The sequence below is a fragment of the Periplaneta americana genome, chromosome 1 (genome assembly GCF_040183065.1).
Source record: "Periplaneta americana isolate PAMFEO1 chromosome 1, P.americana_PAMFEO1_priV1, whole genome shotgun sequence".
Classification (NCBI taxonomy): domain Eukaryota; kingdom Metazoa; phylum Arthropoda; class Insecta; order Blattodea; family Blattidae; genus Periplaneta; species Periplaneta americana.
The window spans coordinates 77,025,413-77,049,207 of NC_091117.1; the positions used below are offsets into that span (position 1 = coordinate 77,025,413).

A 23,795-nucleotide genomic window follows, 5' to 3' on the forward strand; every position below is an offset into this window, starting at 1 on the left:
TTTTATGATTCGTGTTGTGTTGAATTATGCAAATATGGTTCTCACAACACTGAATTCACGGATTTATTTTGTTTAGTCGATCTCATCTCGCCAATATCATCTCGCTATCACCAATCCCATTGAGGATTTCTCTTAGCCCAAGCGGGGATCGAACCCACGCACGAGCGCAACTTCGAATCGACAGGCAAACATTTCAGCGGACTGATCCACGCCGGTAGCCCATGATTTGTTACTGTAGTACTTTTATGTTTTGTCATTCAATAGTGAATAATTCTGAACATGGGTTATTGATTTCTCTTCGTTTATATAATTTTTTAGTAGGTTATTTTACGACGCTTCATCAATATCTTAGGTTTTTAGTGTCCGAATGAGACGAAAGTAATAATGCCAGTGAAATGAATCCGGGGTCCAGCACCGGAAATGCACCCAGCATTTGCTCATATTGGGTTGAGAAAAAAACCCGGAAAAACTCAAGCAGGTAACTTGCCCCGACCGGGAATCGAACCCGGGTCACCTGGTTTCGCGGCCAGACGCGCTAACCGTTGCTCCACGGGTGTGGAATTTTAATTATATACACGGGGTGTAAGGGGCATAAGTGCCATCCTTTTCACAGCCTTCACAGGATTATAAAATGTTCATACAACATAGGGTCGAAACTTGATAGTTTTCGCATAAAAAATATTTCTTTTATTATTTTATTTGCGTTATACTACTTATATCGTTAGTAAAATTACGAAAACAATTACATCAGTAGGTATATCTAGCAAAGAGTTAATATTAGTTTAAATAAATAGCTATTTGTGTATTCTATTAGGTTTTCGTGATATTAAATAATAATGCATGCTTAAATTTGTTAATATTCTGGCGTGAGAAATGTGGCAACATGTTCAGTAAGATTCATGCTGCTGACAGGACTCTGTACAGACGTAAAGGTCAACTGAGTTCAAGCTCCCTGTCCATAGGTCTCCTGCCGAGCGGATGGCAGTTCAGTACAACTTACAATGTCATTCACAGTTCAGGAATATCATGATATATTTATTAATTTATGGAGAAAGTCGTCGTAATTCAAGTCCGGCAAGAAGGAAGTACCGTCAACGTTTTTCGCTAAGAAGGTTACCTAATGGGCGAACTTTTATAGCAGTTTCTCAACGATTATTAAAAACTGGGAATCTCTTACCCCGTTTCGAAAATCACACAACGAGAAATTAAAAAAAAAAAGATACTATTTTACGGAAGCGGGAAAGATTAAATTTTTTCATTAGAAAGAAAGTTCGTGTCATTTTCTGCAGTAAACTATTATTGTTTATTTTTAGACGTAGCTGTAGGCTACAATTAAGTGTTAAAAAATGTTATGTTTTATTTAACGACGCTCGCAACTGCAGAGGTTATATCAGCGTCGCCGGATGTGCCGGAATTTTGCCCCGCAGGAGTTCTTTTACATGCCAGTAAATCTACTGACATGAGCCTGTCGCATTTAAGCACACTTAAATGCCATCGACCTAGCCTGGGATCGAACCCGCAACCTAGGGCATAGAAGGCCAGCGCTATACCAACTCGCCAACCAGGTCGACGCTACAATTAAATAATGGAACAATATTGTTAAATAACATTTAACATAATGTTGTATTAATGAGATTGAAAGTTTGTATTTGCTGCTCGTTCTATGTAAACAACAATTACCCTGTCCGTGCCTGCGTTAGAACAAAACATCTGTTTTGTACCTGTATGTTTGTATCCGTTTGAGCTGTACTGTGTACTTGTAAACCACCTCCTCCTCCCATACAGCAACGTTGCAAAACGTCTAATATTGTAAACTTTAATAATTAGTTAAATACTGCAATTAGAAAAAAAATGAGGGCATTTTTTCTTCCTTATGACATGAATAATAACCCGTTAAAATAATGGCACTTACACCCCTAACACCCTGTATATGTAATAGGCCTATTTCGGTAATAACTTTCCATAAACAAGTTAAGCTGCCAAAAATGGATATTGTTAATTTCCTTTTCCGCGAAGGCTTCACGAGAATATACAATCATACCCGAAAGAATAAATTCTATTCCGGCTGCCGAATAAATATTCTAGCTCATGAATTCTATCAGATTCGGCGCGGCATTTTCTACTATCTTCCATTTAAATACTTTGAGAAGAGAAATTCTGTTCGATTCTGCTGTGAAAGCGGGCCTTAACAGTTTTCCCGATGGAATAAGAATGGCAGAAGAAAACGAAATTCAATGATAGAAATATTCCGGCTGTAGAATAAATATTCTAGCTCATGAATTCTATCCGATTCGACGCGGCATTTTGTGCTGTCTTCCATTTAAATACTTTGGGAAGAGAAATTCTTTTCGATTCTGCTGTGAAAGTGGGCCTTAACATTTTTCACGACGGAATATGAATGGCAGAAGGAAACGAAATTCAATGACAGAATATGATATTCTGCCGTTTTGTCAGCTGCAAATCTCGTATAATCTGCCCGGAATTGAATACGGTCCTTTATGTCTAACAGAATGATCCACAACTTGTCATCATTATGAAAAAAAATTTAAACCTTCCTATAGCAGATGCAGTTTCCGCAAGCTAAGGTTTACCATTTTAGTTACCCGTAATGCAAGAATTTATTTCCGTAAACAAGTTTGAGGTGAAGCTTCCAAACAGCGCGGACATCCTCTTTCCTTTGGAAATTCAGTCAACATTGTGGTACATCAACTTCCCAAACTCATATGCACTTAAGTAAAATGTGTGCCGAAAATATATATACTACATTCATTATACCGTTACTCTAAAAACTAGAGCATCTACTTTTCAGAGCGGAAAGGGAGCATAAATGCCATAGAGTCCATGTAGAAAATATTGCTATTGAGATAGACTTTGTAAAAAAAATCTAATTTCCACTGGAACAATTAATAACTTCTCCATAGTTCACAGTCAGAATTGTAATAATTAAAATAAATAAGGGAGAAAATACTGCATTGAATCGAATTTCCCCTAAGTCAATTGAACATTCCACTAAGGAAGAAACTGTATGAATCCCTAAAATTGGTGTCGATGCCTGAATCACCAGGTATAACACAATGACGATGACGCTGTCGTTCAGAATTAAGGCTACCCGGTTGTAATTGAATTCATAATGTCACAATAAAATTTTCTATACGTAATCAGGCGTCACCTGATCATCGCAGTTTGTTACAAGATAACAAAATGTTAATGAATTTTAATTCATCCATAAGAACTTACCAATACTTGCATTGTGGTCTTAAAACATCATGAATACATATCTTCAATAATGCGATAAGTTTCAAATATATTGTATTTGCATTTTTAAAATATGATCGTGTAAAAAATGATGTACAATCTTGCTCGCTCGTTTTTCAAACTTTTCCTCCATTTTGTAAAAAGCACTTCCCAACGTTGTATCGTAATATACTATTTCGGCTTGTTTTTCGCGTTGATATCTTACCGCTCACATGTCTCAATACCCAATAGATTTACCATAAATGGGAGTTAAACTTCAGACACAAATTGTTTTTCTTTTTTCGGCTAAACCATTATTCAAACACCAAAGTGATGTTCGACTTTTCGGTTACTTACAATCTAAAGATTCTATTCTTAAAGTGAATGAACTTAAACCCCTTTCACTCTGTATAAAAATAGAATATATTCTGTCGAATTGTACTGGTGTCACATTTTGCTACTTGTGATCAAGTAGAGTGTTTTTTAATTGACTAATATATGTACTAGAATGTTCAGGTATTGCCATGCTCTTCAGCAGAAGGATAATTAGCACGTTCATATTATAGAAGTTGCGACGGACTTGTAAGGGCAATAAAATTTCCTGGCATGTCGTAACACTGAAAGGAAAATGAAATCGGAGGTTGCGTATCATATATTTTTGGATAGACAAAATAACTCTTAACGGGAATGAAAAAATACACCATCAGTTTCTATTATGTGTCAAAATTCGACTTTCTTACTCATCTTCCTCACCTACTCACTTTTAAGACGTCCTCACTTCACAAATGGCGCCCAATCCTGCTGAAGTATAAGAATTTAGGAGGTATCTTCTTCACCATACGTGTACACGCTGAACAACACTACCTCCATCACTATCAATTCATAACACGTCTCTGAAAATTTTATAAGGTGGTTATAGGGTCTAGTGGTAGAACAGCTGTTTAAATTTTATTCAATACAGTAACATTCTTTATTGTGGACATTCAAAATTTTGTCAGTTAAGTGTAATTATTGTTCATGCTTTAGCAGGAAATTCAAATTGTCTACCAGTTTACTTTGTAAATTGCTGTAAAATTAATTTGAAATTGTTTTGTTTTCCAATTCAAGCACATTCTTCTCTCCTTTGTTACAGCTTCAGCAGTTCACTTCTGTCTCCTTTTCTTCAGTTAGTAATTCCCTCAGGATTTTCTGAATCTGTAGAAAAAATATTAGTATCAACAAAAGTAAACGAAAATAATTTTTATATTACAATATATCTTTGTTTTTTGTTTGCTTCCTACGTTTAGTGCAGTAACATGAGACGATTCAGGAGGAATACTTAGGGGATGGTAATATGGACTGTTCTGATTGTGATTAAAAAGTTCATATAAAAATGTATCCAATTCTCAATGGAGGTGGAGATACAGCTGTCCGAATGTTATGCATAACAAGCGTTACAAGTGACTTGTCTTCTTGTGTCATCTGACGGCTAGGATTTACAGGAATTCCGTCATGCTGGAAGTCAAGGGAACTAAAAGCAGCTGTTTCTCTACACCCATTATGAACAGTGCTGTCCACAGACGATCTCACGATCTCACGATCTCAGAGGAGCGATATGTACTATGCCTTAATATGCATTCAATAGTACTTAGTAACTTGTCGTTCCTTCATATAATCTGTAACGCTTATTAAGCATAACATTCAAACAGATGTAAGGAATGGAATGAAATGGAATTTCAGGAAGGGGGCACTACGACCAAGCACTGCGACCTTTGAAGATCTATTTATTTAATAGTTTTATTTCTACTGGCAGAGCTAAGGCCATAAATCTTTCTCTTCCACTCAACCAGTATAACAACAATAGCAAATATCTATTCAGCTAACTCTCAGGTGATCGCAGTCATACGTAGCTATGCATAAGAACATTCTGTACAGTGACGCTATACTCCTGTCAACAGGTGATCGCAGTCACATGTGGTTCTGTAAAAGAACATGCAGTAGAGTTAAGCTATAAGCCTGTCAACAGGTGATCACAGTCGCACATAGTTCTGAGGAAGAATATGCAGCAGAGTTAAGCTATGTGCCTATAAACAGGTGATCACAGTCACACGTAGTTCTGCGTTAAAATATGCAGCATAGTAAAGCTATGCATCTGTCAACAGATGATTGCAGTCACACGTAGTTTTGCTTCAGAATATGCAGCATAGTAAAGCTATGAACCTGTCAACAGATGAGCGCAGTTACACGTAGATCTGCGTCAAAATATGCAGCACAGTAAAGCCATGCACCTGTCAACAGGTGATCGCAGTCACACGTAGTTTTACTTCAGAATATGCAGCATAGTAAAGCTATGAACCTGTCAACAGATGAGCGCAGTTACACGTAGATCTGCGTCAAAATATGCAGCACAGTAAAGCCATGCACCTGTCAACAGGTGATCGCAGTCACACGTAGTTTTACTTCAGAATATGCAGCATAGAAAAGCTAAGAACTTGTCAACAGATGATCGCAGTCACATGTAGTTTTCTTAAGAATATGCAGCACAGTAAAGAACTAAACCTGCCAACAGGTCAATGCAGTCAGACTAGATGCGTAAGAATATGTAGCATAGTAAGGTTGCGCATCTGTCAACACCTGATTGCAGTCACACGTAGTTTTGCTTCAGAATATGCAACATAGTAAAGGTACGCACCTGGCAAAAGGTGATTACAATAATATGTATTTCTGCGCGAGAATATGCAGCACAGTAAAGCTACACACCTGTTGAAAGGTGATTGCAGTCATATGTATTTCTGCGCAAGAATATACAACATAGTAAAGCTACACACGTAAAAAGTGATTGCATCATACGTATTTCTGCGCAGGAATATGCAACATAGTAAAGCTACACACCTATAAAAAGATGATTGAATCATACGTATTTCTGCGAAACAATATGCAACATAGTAAAGCTACACACCTGTAAAAAGGTAATTGCATCATACGTATTTCAGCGCAAAAAATGCAACATAGTAAAGCTGCGCACCTGTAAAAAGGTGATTGCATCATACGTATTTCAGCGCAAAAATATGCAACATAGTAAAGCTGAGCACCTGTAAAAAGGTGATTGCATCATACGTATTTCAGCGCAAAAATATGCAACATAGTAAAGCTGCGCAGCTGTAAAAAAGGTGATTGCATCATACGTATTTCAGCGCAAAAATATGCAACATAGTAAAGCTGCGCACCTGACAAACCGTTCTTGTTTACCATAATAATTATTCCGTAGTGTAGACCACTAAATTTATGTGTATGTTTATAAATGTACATGCATTTAACATTGTTTTAACTCAACTATCGTTATTCAATTGCTAATGCGCGTGTCTTCCATCCAGGCGGCTAACTATTATTATTATTAATATTATTATTATTATTTTATTATTATTATTATTATTATTATTATTATTATTATTATTATTTAAACTAATAACTTTATTATTGCTTTGGGGAGTTTCAAGACGAGCAAAATTTCGCCAATAGAGTCATTTCAGACTTGGTGATGGAAATTATGTCGGACAAAACAGAAGTTTCAAGGGTTTTCTTGATGTACTCATGTTTCCTCTCTATCGATCTACAAGTACACTCCACCTCCCCCTCATTTCGTCTATCATCTGCAATAGTAAAAAAAAAAAAGATTGGGGTGTAGTTTTGTGTGTAGTACGGGTTTCAGATAATGATATAGGAGCCTGGGTCTCCGGAACCTTTGGGTTTAACAAGCTAGTCGTCTGCAGATGGCACCCGGCTGTATGAGGGACTGAAACAGGATGGCCCACCTGCCAGAATCGGATTTACAAATGTCATCCAGGCCGCTTGGGCTTGGATATAATCAACGTAGACCTATATATAGGGCGCCAAATGGTCCAAAGCATGTCTAAGTATAAGGCCCGTTCCCGGGTCCAGCCTTCGTAAAGTCAAGCCATGCGAAGCAAATCAACTAACCTTCAGTTAGGGGTACGCATGTGGGGATGGGTGGGCAGGGTGCCATTACGCACACGCGTAATTGTTTCATGGTGCATTTCTGCTCCGCGGTACATTTCTTCACTGCGCAAGTCGGTGCGCAAATTGAGTGGAATGGCCCCGATACACAATAGTAGCCGCTATCACATTTCAAAGGACATTCAGGTTCAGGATCTACAAGCAGAGACCGCAGAGTGTCTAAATTAAATATATGCAAAGGTAACATCTCACAGACAATAAACAAATAAACAGCGGCGAACTGGGACATTTTCCTTTGAGGAGAAACATTCATTCAATGGTTGAATATGTGTATGGACGGTAAAATAAAAAGATCGAATCGTATCGTGTTTAATACGGATTGGGTTGCATGAAAACGCGTATCGTATACAAAACGATCTCAATACGCAAAGCGCATGAACGGTCATAATTTGATTGATCTGTCGTCTGTTTTATAACAGCGAATGCAATTTTTTGTGTTCAAAAGTCGTGATATACAACATTTTGCACTTTTCTAAAAGACATTATTACCATTCTACAGAGCGGTCCAAATGTCTTGTCACTTCCTCAGTTTTCAGTAAAGTTATGTATTACATTTCATCCTCTATTTCGAATGGCCGACACGAGAAACAACAGCGTAGAAGAGCGGCTTGTTGCTATATTCGTCGCATTTCGAATGGCGGATCAAGATCACGTACAAACGTAAAACCACGCACTAACCACTGAACTGAAAGCACAGGTAATCCCGCTGTCCCAGCAGACTTTAATTGAGGAGAATGGTCCAGTAATGGGGTAAACACACGTGGCAAATGCAGTTCATTGCTTGACCTTGATCCGCCAGTTCAAAATGCGCTGAGAGTAGTGTTTTGGCACATGAACGTCCATATATTGGCAAGGGCATAGAGCAGGGACCGTCAAGTGACTACACTCTCGGGCGTACGTACAAACCCTCAAGCCCTGACGTACGGCTGCGGGCAAGGGTAGCTGCTTCCACAGTGGCGGAGCTAAGAACTTGTATGTGAACCAAATTTGTGATAAGAATGTAAATTAATTTCAGCTTTTAATTGAAGCACGCTTTCACTGTTAATTGCACTATACTGAAAAACAGTACTCTATACAATTTTGTACAGTTAACTATATACGAAACAAATTTTTGCATGTTTGCACAATAATGAAACAAAACAAAATATACACTTTTATACAGATTAATATACTGTTTGTCTTCTTCTCATTGCTATACAATTCAATTAACAAAATAAAACAACTGTACAAACGTTGTCATTCAAATACAATTCTCTAATAATAGTACTTTTTCTTAAACATCAGAGATCCGCTGCGATTTTTGCAGTTTTCTATTAGTAAGCAGCTATTTAATTCTCGGAGCTATTGTTTTAGTACCAGCCAATCGCAAACATGCTTTCAATTGTTCATCACTTAGTTGTTTCTGTGACGTGACTTTGTAAACTTCATTAAACAAAACAGTGTTTCGCATACGTAGGTTGTCCCGAACATTTACAACGTTCTTGCAGCAAGATTGTACTGTTTAGGAAACCTTTCTCGTGGAAAACAAGTATAGAAATGGTTAATACTTTTTGTTTTGATACTTATCCTTTAGCTCAATATCACTTTGTAAATCAAGTATTTCTAATTGTAGTTCAGCAGGAATATCCAGGACACTCACTGAAAAAGATATTGCAAATATCTTAAATTGTTGTTCAAGATCTCTAATATCCTCAAATCTACGTTCGAAACTTCGCACAATTGTTGCATTATTCTTATATATTCTTTCATGTCCAAGGCTTCTAACAGGTTTCCCATGTACAGCCATAAATAAGGCAGTTTCATTTCTAAGTGCGAGAAAACGTTCCAGAATTTTTCGACTTCACCACCTTACCTCGGTATGGTAGAGTAAATCCCCATACTGTTAATACCATCAAGCAGTGCCCTGAAGTCCCTGTGATTGAGTCCTTTAGACCTTATGAAATTAATTGTTCGCATAACAACATCCATTACATTGCTAAGGTTCATGTTTTAGCACATAAATATTCCTGGTGCAAAATGCAGTGCACCGGTGCCCACAAGCGACCTCGATAGGTTCCACCACTGATAGACTGCAGTGTACAACTGTACTGCCCGCAGTGGAAGCCGTAAGCAGGCCTGTACGCCCTCTCGCGATGTTGACTCGACTTGGCGGAGCCTGGCATAGAGCAAGGATTCTCCACCTTTTGAAGATTCTGAGCACCGCCCATATGTAATACTAAGTGAACGAGCACCGTAGAATCTAATATGTTTAATAGGCCTATATGAGTACATAAAATAAATAAGTAAACAAATAAATAGATTTTTTAAACACTCACCAGGATGATGATATCCTTGAACTTGATTATGTCCAAGGAGAAGTGGCTTATAGCTATATATATATATATATAGCATGCAGATGTGAATTAGTTAATGGTGATCTTGCTTTGTTCTTGAGGGATTTCGTAAGTGTGAAAGCTTTTTTTTTCCTCTTTTCCCCCGCATAGGTAAGGTGCTTCGAACATAGCCAGATATTTTAGAGAAACACTCCGCAGTATTTGGAGCCTTTTTGTATCTTCTGCTCCCCAAAGACTATGATTCTTCCTTTTAAAACAAATATTTAAAAGCTGAAACGGACTGAAGATCTATCAATTCAAGTTCCTCATGAGGAGCCATATTATTCTCTTGAGTAACCTTGATTTCTCTGTTTAAGTCCACTCTGAATTGAAAGGGATTATACACCGTGAAATACGAGAAGCCCTATCGAGTCAGTAAGATATTATAATGGATGGACTGAAAACTATTTGTTCCGACTCGTACATCACGGATAAGTTAAAGACGAAACTATTATTAAGATTTTGTTCGTACAACAAGGTCTGAATTGAAGAAAAAGACCTCGGGAATTTCGTGCTCGCGCGCACTTTTTACTCGCATGACGAGAGCACCAAATATCGTTAAAAGAGCAACAGGCTGAGAATGCCTGGTATAGAGGATGTACGACGAGATTTCACGAGATGAATCCATAAAGAAGACCGGGCTCCTAAAAGGACAATACTGTTTTGGGAACATAAGCTATTTCTGACGGGAGCAATTAAAGACAGAGGACAGGACGATCATTCTCATGACATGACGGCAACAGAGGCATCTGTGCTCCAACCACCCAAGAACTCATTGTGGAAATGGGCATCCGAGCTTGGAATCCCTCCACTGCCGCACATGTGTCCTGTCTTGAGGATGGTCGTCCTGTCCTCTGCATTTTAATTGATCCCGTCAGAAATAGCGTGTGCCCCAACGAAGTATTGTCCTTTCAGGAGGGGCTTCTTTGTGGAATCGTCCTGTGGAGTCTCGTCTCACGTTCTCTATGCTCTTGCCAGTATGTGGACGTTCATGTGCCAAACACTAGCAACAAGCCTTTCTTCTACATTGTATGTGCTCATGTCGACCATCTGAAATAGAAGATGAAATGTAATATACAACTTCACTGAAAATTAAGGGGATGACAAGAAATTTGGATCGCCCAGTACATAAACTGTCAGAAAACGTAAATGTAGTTCCTAAGGATGCTATGCATAGATATTTCGCTAGCCCGCGCTATGAGCGTGCTAAACTAGCCCCGGCTATCGACTGATTACTTGTACAGGAATCATATCATATCATATCATATCATATCATATCATATCATATCATATCATATCATATCATATCATATCCATATCATATACTATCATATCATATCATATCATATCATATCATATCATATCATATCATATCATATCATATCATATCATATCATATCATATCATATCATATATCATATATCATATCGCATCATATATCATATCATATCATATATCATATCACAAAATATATCATATCATATCATATCATATCATATCATATCATATCATATCATATCATATCATATCATATCATATCATATCATATCATATCATATATCATATCACATCATATATCATATCATATCATATCATAGGCCTATATCATATCGCTAACACTGGTTTATGAATACGAAAAATGTTAGTTCGCTGATCATCCACCGGAAGACCGCGCTAAGAATGTGTATGAATATGGCCCTAAGAGTCTAATTTGGCCGTCTCTTCAGTGTTGTCAACTAATACCAACTATCACCAAAGAGGGTAAAATCACAATGCTACGTACTGAAATAATAATAATAATAATAATAATAATAATAATAATAATAATAATAATAATAATAATAATAATATAGTACTAACAACGAAGTCTTGCTTATTTACCACATCTCATATTTATGTTGCGAGGTGTTTCCTAAATGGGTCAATAATTTATAAAAGAGTATATTTTCCTTCTGTCCACACTTTTGGAGTAACGGTCAGCTCGTCTGGCTGAGAAACCAGGTGGCCCGGGTTTGATTCCCGGTCGGGGCAAGTTACCTGCTTGAGGTTTCTTCCGGGGTTTTCCCTCAACCCAATATGAGCAAATACTGGGTAACTTTCGGTGCTGGACCCCGGACTCATTTCACCGGCATTATCACCTTCATCTCATTCAGACGCTAAATAACCTAAGATGTTGATAAAACGTCGTAAAATAATCTACTAAAATAAAACAATAAAAAAACATTTTCCTCCTAGACTTCTCGCATATTATGTTGGTAATTTGGATTAGTACGATCTAATATTAAAATGTATTTTGTCTGGGAACATGAAATTCAGTGCTTTGATTAAACAGTTTACGATTCATAAGAACTAACCTAAAACAGTTATTTACGTAACTTTCTAAGAAAGTGAGTCTTTACGGTACGAGTGACATGTTTACGGAGGAGCTGTCAGGCGAGTCGGGAATATCGTGACGAGTACCGTTAAACCGCTTTCTTAAGGAGCTACGCACAATATTTTACTTCATACTATATATATGTAACAATATTTAATATCTGTTAACTATTTATGTTGGAGATGCACGAAATGTAGGTAGACAAAACGCTCATTACAGGACCCATAGTTCCAGTCATTGAACAAACAGTTGACGAACGGGAGCAATTGAGAACAGCATTATAATAATGGTAATTGCCTACACGATCGTAGACATCTGACGGCAGAATCGTCACGATGCGATGCGATAAAGAAGCCTTGAGAGAATCGAAGACTTCGGGAGTAAATGATGATAACCCACATATACAAATTGCATATATTTTAATTTTTACTGTAAACACCAGAAGACTGCCATATTTTTCAAGCAGCATAATCCAATATTTGTTAACATATTTACATTATTATTAAACCAAATCAAAGATAATGTGGCTTATAGGCTGTTAACAACCAAAAACTTGTCAATCTCAATTTTAAAAGTTATCACTATTTACCCCCGAGGTCTTCAATCATGTAGTAAACGCAACTGTAACAATGAAAATTATACAAGATTTAACAAACAGTCAACAAAGGTGAAATAAATATTTATGTTAATTAAATTAATTTAGTTTAGTTGGGAAGTTAATGCGAACTGGCAGAGATACCATACGTATCTTTAGTTTATTGACTTCAGTTAGGTCTATTCAAGCTTGTCTCTGAACTGAAGCTTTTCTATGTCTGCGTTTTCATAAAAATGATTTGAAGTATATGTTTTGTGCTATATTACTTTATTATTTTTAAATATTATAGGTATGTGCCAATTTCTATCTGATGCTTTTCCAATTCACTGCGGGCTAAAGCAAAGAGATGCACTATCACCTTTACTTTTTAACTTCGCTCTAGAAGGAAAGTTCAGGATAACAGACAGGGTTTGGAATTGCACGGGTTACATCAGCTGCTTTTCTATGCGCATGACGTGAATATGTTAGGAGAAAATCCACAAACGATTAGGGAAAACACGGAAATTTTAGTTATAGCAAGTAGAGCGATAGGTTTGGAAGTAAATCCCGAAAAGACAAAGTATATGATTTTGTCTCGTGACCAGAATACTGTACGAAATGGAAACATAATAATTGGAGATTTATCCTTCGAAGAGGTTGAAAAATTCAAGTATCTTGGAGCAACAGTAACAAATATAAATGACACTCGGGAGGAAATTAAACGCAGAATAAATATGGGAAATGCCTGTTATTATTCGGTTGAGACGTTTTGTAATCTAGTCCGCTGTCAAAAAATCTGAAAGTTAGAATTTATAAAACAGTTACTCGTATATTACCGGCTGTTCTGTATAGTTGTAAAACGTGGACTCTCACTTTGAGAGAGGAACAGAGATTAAGGGTGTTTGAGAATAAGGTTCTTAGGAAAATATTTGGGGCTAAGAGGGATGAAGTTACAGGAGAATAGAGAAAGTTACACAACGCAGAACTGCACGCATTGTTTTCTTCACCTGACATAATTAGGAATATTAAATCCAGACGTTTGAGATGGGCAGGGCATGTAGCACGTATGGGCGAATCCAGAAATGCATATAGAGTGTTAGTTGGGAGGCAGGAGGGAAAAAGACCTTTGAAGTGGCTGAGACGTGGATGGGAGGATAATATTAAAATGGATTTGAGGGAGGTGGGATATGATGATAGAGACTGGATTAATCTTGCACAGGATTGGGACCAATGGCGGGCTTATGCGAGGGCGGCAATGAACCTGCGGGTTCCTTAAAAGCCATTTGTAGGTAAGTAAGTAAGTATGTATGTTGAAGTCATAGTTGTGGTTATAGAAATAACATCCAATAACATAGACCCGTCCAAAAAAGTATGCCAAAGTTAGAATTTATTAATTATTTTCAGGAACGTCGTTTGACTTATGACAACGTATAAAATAAAAATTATATCATATACACATAATGTAAAATGAATATAGAAACAGGAAATAATGCCACAAAACAAAGAAAAGGCTAATAATTGTGTCTTCTCATACTAGGTTTATCATGATGTATTTATATGTTGGTAGGCATGAAGTCCGGAAAGTAACTATAAGGTAAAGTTTCATTTTCGTACTGGTTTGGAGTACGGAAAGAGTAAAAATAAAATATAGTATGAAACAAATGTATTTAGTTTGATCACGTGAAGTGATTAGTACGAATTTCGGAAACAGAATACCACTTTGAAATGTATAGCCTACTTAAAATACTTACAAGCACTTTCTTTCTTGGAGAAGTCGCTACCATGCTATTTCCTTTCTTGGATATTTTAATAAAAATCTAAACACGAAAGAAATTCATTAAAATTTCAAATATATTTCTGTCCATGTTCATACCAGTAGGTCTATAAGCTATTTCTGATTTAATTACACTTGCCTAAATCTACCTGAATATAGAGTTGAATTGGAATCAAAATGTAACAGAACTGAATTGTACATTGATATTAATATTAATACCAGTATTAATAATTAATTATTAATTCACAAGTTTAGGTACTTGCATTTTCATCAGTTTCCTTTACTGCAAACCGAGATTATTGCTACCAACATAACAGTTAGGCAATAACTGCCAGCTCTAGTATTTGTCAGTACCCGAAATTCGAAACGAAGTTGATAAAAGAAAATTAAACATGAGAGCTAGAAAATCACTATAATCAACTGGCATATGTAGTAATAGAGAAAATTGGTTAGGTTTCACCTTTAGGATATTAAGTAAGCTGATTCGGACTACAGTTTACAGGGAGGCGTACAGGATGACCAACATGCTGACATGTTGATGGCATGTTAACCAACAAAACTACTTTTCAAACTTCAGCTTCCGTATTAAAATCGTTTTCAATACGTTTCCAAAGCTGCATGAAAACGGAGATTATTTTCAGTACGATAAAAGTATTCAAATCGAACTGAATACTCTACGAAAACGTAGTAATAATAGTCGGAGATAAAAAGCTGTTAAATACAACGTAAGTGTAGGATGAGATCCTTAGTTGGAAAAACAAGGGAGAAATTAAACAATTAAGATATTCGGATACAACTGGAAGAAACAATGCTGTAAAGGGACTCCTAAACTACCACAAACGTTGGAAAGAACATGATTAAGAATGCTACGTCATAGACTAAACTTAGCGTATTTCGAACTGGCGAATCAAGGTCACGTACAAAGCACGAATCACTGAACTGAAGACTGTGAACTGAAGCACTGGTAATTCCGGTTGTCCCAGCCGACTTTAGTTGAGGAGAATGGTCCCGGAATGGGGTAAGAACGAGTGGCAAATGCAGTCCATTTCTTGACCTTGATCCACCAGTTCGAAATGTGCTGACAATTCCACAAGAGTACCGCTTTATATTATAATAAAAGATAACATGGACTTAGGATGTCCTCGATGTTGAGAGTGTGATAATAGATGTCTATAGGATTAATGTATTATCAAAACAATTTTACAGATATGATCTCGGCTGACACATTTACATAGGAATAAGAACAATAAAAACAAATGTTTAACAAGTAACAATAAAGATATAGGCCTATTTTTTAAATGTTTTTAATCAACTAACCTTCAGTTTTGGGAACGCATACTGGATCGGGTGGGCAAGGAGGTGCAAAACACTGGCGTAGTTGTTTCATGACACATTTCTGATCCTCGGGACATTCTTTCACTGCACAAGTTGGAGCGCATCTTGACTTGTTAAATGGCCCACCATATACACAATAGTAGCCGCTCTCACATTGTAGGGGACATTCAGGTTCTGAAAGCACAAACAAGACTGTAGCGAGTGAAAATGAAACACAATTTACTGCTGTATTCTCAAGTCTCACTCACAAATTCATGTAATGTACAAACATTGCGAATAACAAACAACAATTCATTATTACAGATTTCTTTTAGTTATATTTATTTTTGGAAATATTTCTTGACTTTATAATAATAATAATAATAATAATAATAATAATAATAATAATAATAGTAGTAGTAGTAGTAATAACAATAATAGTAGTAGTAGTAATAATACTAACAATAATAATAATAATAATAATAATAATAATAATAATAATAACTTTTATTTATATACAGATTCTAATGTTTACACATCTTTCTGTGCCTAAAGTCTTAAACTCTTATTCATGTTCTCCACTCTTCTCTAACCATCCAATCCATGTCATTCAGTCTGCAGTCTCTCATCCCTGTTCTGAACTATTGTAACCATGAATTTCGAGGTCTCGCTTTCCTTCTTCTCCCAGGCGGACACCGTCATTCCAGCACCATTTTAGGTAACCTTTCTTCTGGCATTATTCTCATATGCCCATATCAGGTCAACTGCTTGTATCTCACATAATACAAAACAGAATGTTGAATGTTCATTTCATCTCGTATAAATGTATTTCTAATTTATTCTAATTTCGAATACCTCGCTGATATTCTTAAAAAATTCATTTACATTGTCATGAGTTTTGAGGTTAAATATTTATTAAATTTCCATGTTTAAGTGCCATACCTAACAGTACTTTTGACTGTTGTTGCAATTTATTTTCCCTTGTTATATGTCTGTCCCATAGAATACCATTCAACATTGCTGTTACTGTTCTGCTTTTAGTAATTCTGTTCCTAATATCAGCTTCTTGTCCATCTTCTTCATCTAGTCGAACCCCCAAATACTCAAATTCTTCACAGCCTTTAATACAACCTTTCTGATTGTCCAATTTAAATCCTCAGTTTTTATTCCACATCCCATACAAAATGTTTTGTCTAGATTTACTTTCAAACCCTATTTATCTAATTCTTCTAACAATTTACGAAACATAATTTCCATGTCTTCATATTCCTGTACAATTCCACTTGATCGTCTCCAAACAATAATCTATACAGCATATTTATTGATTCATCTCTAACAGATTTCCCATTCCTGAACATTCCTGGTCCAATTTGACAATGCTCTCTGTGGAAATATCTTAAATAATGTAGATGATATGACATGCTACACCCTTGTCGAAGGCCCTTTGTTACTCTAATTTACTCTGACCTAGATTTTCCTATTTTCACTTCACTTTAGATACAGCATTCTTGTACACATTTTTTATTTCATTAATAATTCTTGTGTCAATTTCCATATCAACTAATATCTCCCATAATTTTTACTCGTACTGTGTCGTAAGCCTTTTCCAAATCTACGGATGTAAAAGGAATCTGTTGTCCCACACTATTGATTTTCTCAATTAGTTGTTTCACACAAACACATGGTCCATTGTAGATCTTCCTGACCTGAAGCCTTCCTGTATTTCATTCTCTTTATCTTTGTAATTTACTTCTAGGTAATATTTGATTATTTTTCCATATAAACGACTAAAATAATAATAATAATAATAATAATAATACTTACTTATGGCTTTTAAGGAACTCGGAGGTTCATTGCCGCCTTCAACGTCAACAACAGTGATATTCCTCGAAAGTTGCTACAGTTAGTCTTGTCCCCCTTTTTAAACATAGGTACAATTATGGACTCCTTCCATTGTTCTGGTACAATTTCCTTTTCGCAAATAGTAAGTACAAGCTTATAAATTTCGCTAGATAATGCGCTTCCACCCTCTTATATTAATTCTGTGGAATTTGATGGATACCTGAAGACTTGTACTTTTTCAGATTTTCTATCGCAATTTCGACTTCAGAAAGAGTGTGGGTTTGGGTATAAATGGCTAGCAGTTTGTATTTCAATTTCGTCCCGATCATTTCTATTTGGCCTATGTATATTTAGTAGTCGCCCAAAATAGTTTTTTCATCTGTTCAGGATTGAATGAGAATCTGCAAGCAAGTCACCATTCTCATCCTTGAGCTCATTTATCCTTGTCTGATATCCATTCTTAAATTCCTTTATGTTCTTATATAAATCTCTAATGTTTATACATCATTGAGTTTTTCCTTCAAGTAATCTCTCTTTTTATTTCTAAGTGTACATGTTCCCGTCTTTATTCGCCTCAATTGGATCCTGTAAGAATTTTAATTTTGCCTGTTTCCTTCTTTCTACTACTGTGCAACAATCTTCAAACCATGGTTTCTTTTTCTTAGTTTCATAATAACCTATACTCTGCTCGGCAGCAATTTTGATATTATCTCTGATATTTTCTCACACGCTATTAACATCTAATTCTTCCTTAACTTCGTCGGAACTTCCTAAAGCGGCAAACCTATTTGAAATTTCGACCTGATAATGTTGTTTAGTTCCCTCGTCCTTTAATTTCGGAATATTGAATCTCCTAATATTAACACTCAACCAGACGTCACACAGGGGGAAAGATATAATAGTCTAAAAGATTTATACCGCCAATTTTATCTCTTTCTCATACAACCAATAATTCTCTTGCATTTACGTCATTGATAGCGTTACCCCTTGCACTGAATTCCGCCTGCGCCTCTCGAGAAAACATAAGCTCTTACTTTGCACATCACCCGAATACTTATCATTGGGGGAGGGGGTGGGGGACGTACGGCGGCGGTTCACTTCTTCTGAAGAATTACCAAAAAGAATTTATAATTACTAACAATAAACATGTATTTGCAAAGTGTTTTAAATCAACTAACCTTCAGCTATGGGAACGCATACTGGATCAGGTGGGCAAGGCTCTACAAGACACTGGCGTAGTTGTTTCATGACGCATTTCTGGTCCTCGGCACATTTTTGCACTGCACAAGTTGGAGCGCATACTGAGTTGCTGAAAGGCCCATACACACAATTATAGCCAGCCTCACATTTCAGGAGACATTCACGTTCTGAAACTACAAACACAGGCTGCAGTGAGTAAAAATGAAATACAATAGGCATATTGATGTGTGTCTTAAGTATCATTCACAAATCCAAATGTGAAGTTAATATTGGTATGAAAGTTAAAAAATCATTCCATCAAAAGCAACCATACATACATACAATGTTTACACAGATATAGCAGTACTGACAATAATTTATAAATTCGGGGTCCGATACGATGAAGTCAACCATAAACGATTACACAATAAATATGCAATTTTGATAAAAGGCTACATCGTTCACTGTAAAGCTCGTAGTAGGCCTACCGGTAGCGAAAAATATTGCTTCTCTTCATAATTTCTATAACTATATATCTGCAGTGCTTGGGAAAAGTGACACAAGTCAATTTCCACAAACCTTTTTTGATAATTTATTGACAACTTACGGAACATCTGCTCTCTTGGAAAAAAAAATACATAAGTATTCCTGCCATTACAATAATTCATACAGAAAAAAATGAAATCGACATTAACCAGTGTAAGTTGTCAATAAATTATCAAAAAAGGTTTGTGGAAACTGACTTATGTCACTTTTCCCGAGCACTGCAGATATTTTCTTTGTGTTAGGATAAAAAGGTAGACTACCAGTATTTTAGGAGTAACGAATTATCGAAAAAAAATATTGAATCTCCATTTCTAACGAGTACGATATCCTGATCGTTCGAGACAAAATTCTTTCTGGTTGGCTGAAGAACATTACACACTAAAGCTACAGAAATTATGAATTAATAAACTGCATAATCATAAAAATATGGAACTTACACCACAACAGTCGCATAGCAGGAAAAAATTCATGTACTCTTTCCGAATGACGAAGTGCAGATTTGAAAAAAAAGAATTCGCCATGATATAGTACTTCCGCTACAACCCCACTTTCACCAAATTTCACAGAATTCTTTACACCACACAAACTTCTCGATAAAAACTACTTAATTCCAATTCTCTCTGCAACTTATCATAAGTCGGTTTCAAACACAGTCACAAAATAAGAAATCTTACAATCTTTTCAGTACTAAACGACTTTTCCTTAAATGTCCCTATTTTACAAAATTTATAAAAGTAGCAACTTTTCTTCCTAAAACTAAAAAAGAATAATCTACCTAATACGTAACTTCAGCATTCTATTCACAATTATAATTGCATTCTATCACATCATATTCCACCAAGAACTTCACCAGAAACTCGACAACGTGCTCGCCATAACGCAATCATGTAAAAGTCCCGACATGTAACAGCACATATGATGTATGTTCATTCGTTTTACGGTACGCTTCTGCCGTTCATTGATTCGAAAAATGTTTGCCTCTCCCTTCAACTAACTTGAGCAAATGTTAGATATTTAGTAGTCAAACTGTTAAAAAAATAAAACAAAAATAAAACAAAAAATTTAAAAGAAAGTTGAATGTAACGACAATTTAACATGTGCTACAGTACTATGTAAAGCAGGAATGTGCGAAGTAGGAAAACACCGAATATTTATTTTGGGCCCATTTTTTTTTCTCTGCCGTCCCTTCGAATTTGCCGCCCTGGGCTCAGTTCCATGTCGTCCATGCGTAAATATAGGGCTGGGTATGCACCATCACAGTTCACACTAGAACACAGAATCTTATGTGTGAACTTAGGACAATATAAGGAGAGAAATTGCAAGCATTACTCAAATAGAACTTTTGTTTATGAGTAATAATTTCAGAAAAAGGTGTCGGAAATGTGTGAATGCAGAAAAACATTTTGAAAAACTCCTATAACACAGGTTAGTGCTCATTATGAGATAAAAATATATAATTATGTGTATGCTATTATTAATCAAAGTTGTAAAAACACGCTGTAGGTTACGGATTGATAATAGGGACCTTACTTTGTCCCAGAAGACTACAAGATTAAGTATTACTGGAGTTTTTAATTGAACGACGTGCGTGTGTCTAGCAAGCGAGTACTTGACTGACGGCTCACGCTACTCTTGTTTTGTAAACTGGAGAAGAACAAAGCATGGACCAATTTAAAAATTACACTGATATTTACAATTTCAGTTATTTAAACTATGTACACTAGAACACGCTGTTTTTACTATTTTCACTACAATAAAGAATGTAGGCCTACATCGTGTACAGTAATGCAAGGTATTTTATATCATTACACTATTACCTGCGTATTTGTAAATTGTGTACAATAGTGTAAGTAATGTATTATAGTGTAATATTGAAAAGAGCGTATTTTAGTGTGCATAGTGTAAAGAACTGCCAGACATTGACTATTTCATAAAGCCGATTGTCAGAAAGACTGCTTTTCGTTTCTAGAATATGATCTTTCTTCAAAATTACTTTTGCAGAACATTTATTTTTAATATATAAGTTCTCCTTCGTTATGTTAATCACTCCTTCGACCCAAATTGTCTTATTTAACACTGAATTGTACTTGTTTAACTCTTTAGAATTACATGCAACTAAACACACATATATTTTGCTCTTATTATTATTATTATTATTATTATTATTATTATTATTATTATTATTATTATTGTTATACCATTGTTTTCTGTATTCATTTATATTTGATATGTATTTTATACTAGTTGAGTAAGAGAAGGCCTTACGTTCTTAACTCTGCCAGTATATGTAAAAATAAATAAATAAACAAATAAATAATTCAAATTATAGGGAAGGTCATCGTAGTATCGATCTTTCTCACTAGAATGCATTTTCAACAGTCTGCAAGGTCTATGGTCCGTCCCAGGAATCTGTACAGTAACTTGGCGCATATGGGGGAGGAGTCTACCTGTGCCGGAGTGTATTGCGGGCAGCATTAGCTCGAGACCGCTAAGGGGTAAGATGCTCCAGGTAGAGTGTTCAGATAGAAATGATCCCCTCCCTGCAAGCGATTGGTAGCTTCGTTCAACCAATGCTTCCCCCCAGAGCGGTCATTGGCCCTAGCCCTCCCAAATACCACTTGCGCAGAGGTCTTATTTCGTCTTTCTACTATGCAGATTCCTGGAACGGATCATAGTTTTGAATCATTAACAGAACGTCAACTGCAGAACAAACAAGATGAAAATATTGTCTTATAGTACCTATGCCACTAGCCAACATGATGTCACGCCAATATAGTCTATGAAAAACTAACCTTAACTCCGTACGCTCTGGGACAGAAAAGGAACCTAATAATGACACAGTCTACTCCGGCAATTGAAATATGTCTGATACCCGTGTTCCCGACCAGGAGCCGAGGTGTAGGTAATATGTTTAAGAGAATTTGGAACATTCTATTCCTGTAATCTAATATTAAATTACATCTCATTTCATCAGCTTCTACCAAACGTACAGCAATTGAATTTTTTTGCTTGGTTATTTAATAGCGCTGGGTTATTTGTTGTCGAGGGCACTGGTGTTAGCGAGATGGTATTTAGCGAGTTGAGGCCCACAATTCGCCATAGATTAGCTAACAATCTCCTTATGGTTGGAAAAACCTCGGAAAAAACCCAACCATATAATCAGACCAAGCGTGTATCGATCCCACACCCGAACGCAACTTTACACTAGTAAACAAACGCGCTCTCGCCTAAGCTGCGCCGGTGACACTATGTATTTTACTGTTCTCGATTTTAAACAGAAGTTTCCACTTATACTCAATATTTTGAAAGAAAAAATTATAAATGGGATTATTCTCTAATTCAAAAGAATAGTTACGCGATAGTTCATGGAGAGCTAAGAACTAACAGTACAGTTGACTACTGGTCTCAAATGCACATGCCTCAGTAATGCATTCCACGCCATTCTGAACACAGGTCAGTTTCATTATTGGGAAACGGTTTTCTAGGTGTTAAATTGTGAGATTTAGGACTTTATAAAATCTAATTTAGGACTTTAAGGAGTTCATATCAATAATTTTAGTAAATATCCCATTTTAGGTGTACAGCTTAAAAAAAAAAGTGACCGCACTCGTGAACAGCGAACATAATATTGTAATTTCACTTCGGATTACGGTGATGTTACACGATGCCTGCGCTTGTGGAATCGCACTTGAAGCAGCTTCGGAACTATTCGTTTAAGCAGGAGTTATTCTATATCTGCGTCTTGTAGAACAGCGATAGAGTGCTAGCTTAGTAATTCAAAGCTTGTGAGTTCGAGCCTTGTTCAAGTTATCATTTTATTTTGTTATCATTCTTTAACGATGTAAATAATATTCAAGTTACCTTTTGTATTCTGTCATAGTTCTTTAGCGATATAAATATTTTTATTGGGTTATTTTAAGACGCTGTATCAACATCTAGGTTATTTAGCGTCTGAATGAAATTAAGGTGATAATGCCGGTGAAATGAGTCCGGGGTCCAGTACCGATAGTTACCCAGCATTTGCTCGTATTGGGTTGAGGGAAAACCCCGGAAAAAACCTCAACCAGGTAACTTGCCCCGACCGGGATTCGAACCCGGGCCACCTAGTTTCGCTGCCAGACGCGCTGACCGTTACTCCACAGGTGTGGACGATATAAATAATATTCAAGTTATCATTTGTATTCTGTTATCATTCTTTATCGATGTAAATAATATTCAAGCTATCATTTGTATTATGTTATCGTTCTTTAGCGATATAAATAATATTCAAGTTATTATTTATATTCTGTTATCGTTCTTTAGCGATATAAATAATATTCAACTTATTATTTGTATTCTGTTATGGTTCTTTAGCGATAAAAGTAATAAAAATTTAATGTTAGGTTTGGAACAATACTGCTGCATAATACTAGTGTTAGTTTTTTCTTCTTATATTATTACATTATACTATCCTGTAACACAATAAAACGAAAAGAAGTAACGACGATTTGAACCTGAGACGTTGACATCTAAATTTCGACGTTATTCCGACTGAACTACGGGGACACAAGTAAAGAAGGATATGCGGAAAAA

General features: G+C 36.2%; 1 protein-coding gene across 5 annotated transcripts in view; it reads right to left on the bottom strand.

The window, feature by feature from the left end:
• Positions 1–4,174: 4,174 nt before the first annotated feature.
• LOC138696877 (keratin-associated protein 10-4-like) overlaps positions 4,175–23,795 on the bottom strand; it is a 113,632-nt gene continuing 94,011 nt past the window's right edge. For 4 of the 5 annotated variants that reach the window (XM_069822373.1, XM_069822364.1, XM_069822340.1 and 1 more), the window contains 4 exons: positions 18,677–18,871; positions 15,660–15,851; positions 7,192–7,383; positions 4,175–4,428 (listed from right to left, as the gene is read on the bottom strand). In XM_069822373.1, coding sequence (XP_069678474.1) covers positions 4,397–4,428; positions 7,192–7,383; positions 15,660–15,851; positions 18,677–18,871 — 611 coding nt within the window. In that variant the 3' untranslated portion in view covers positions 4,175–4,396. The remainder of the gene's footprint in view (positions 4,429–7,191; positions 7,384–15,659; positions 15,852–18,676; positions 18,872–23,795) is intronic. The other variant, XM_069822348.1, reaches the window with a different exon arrangement.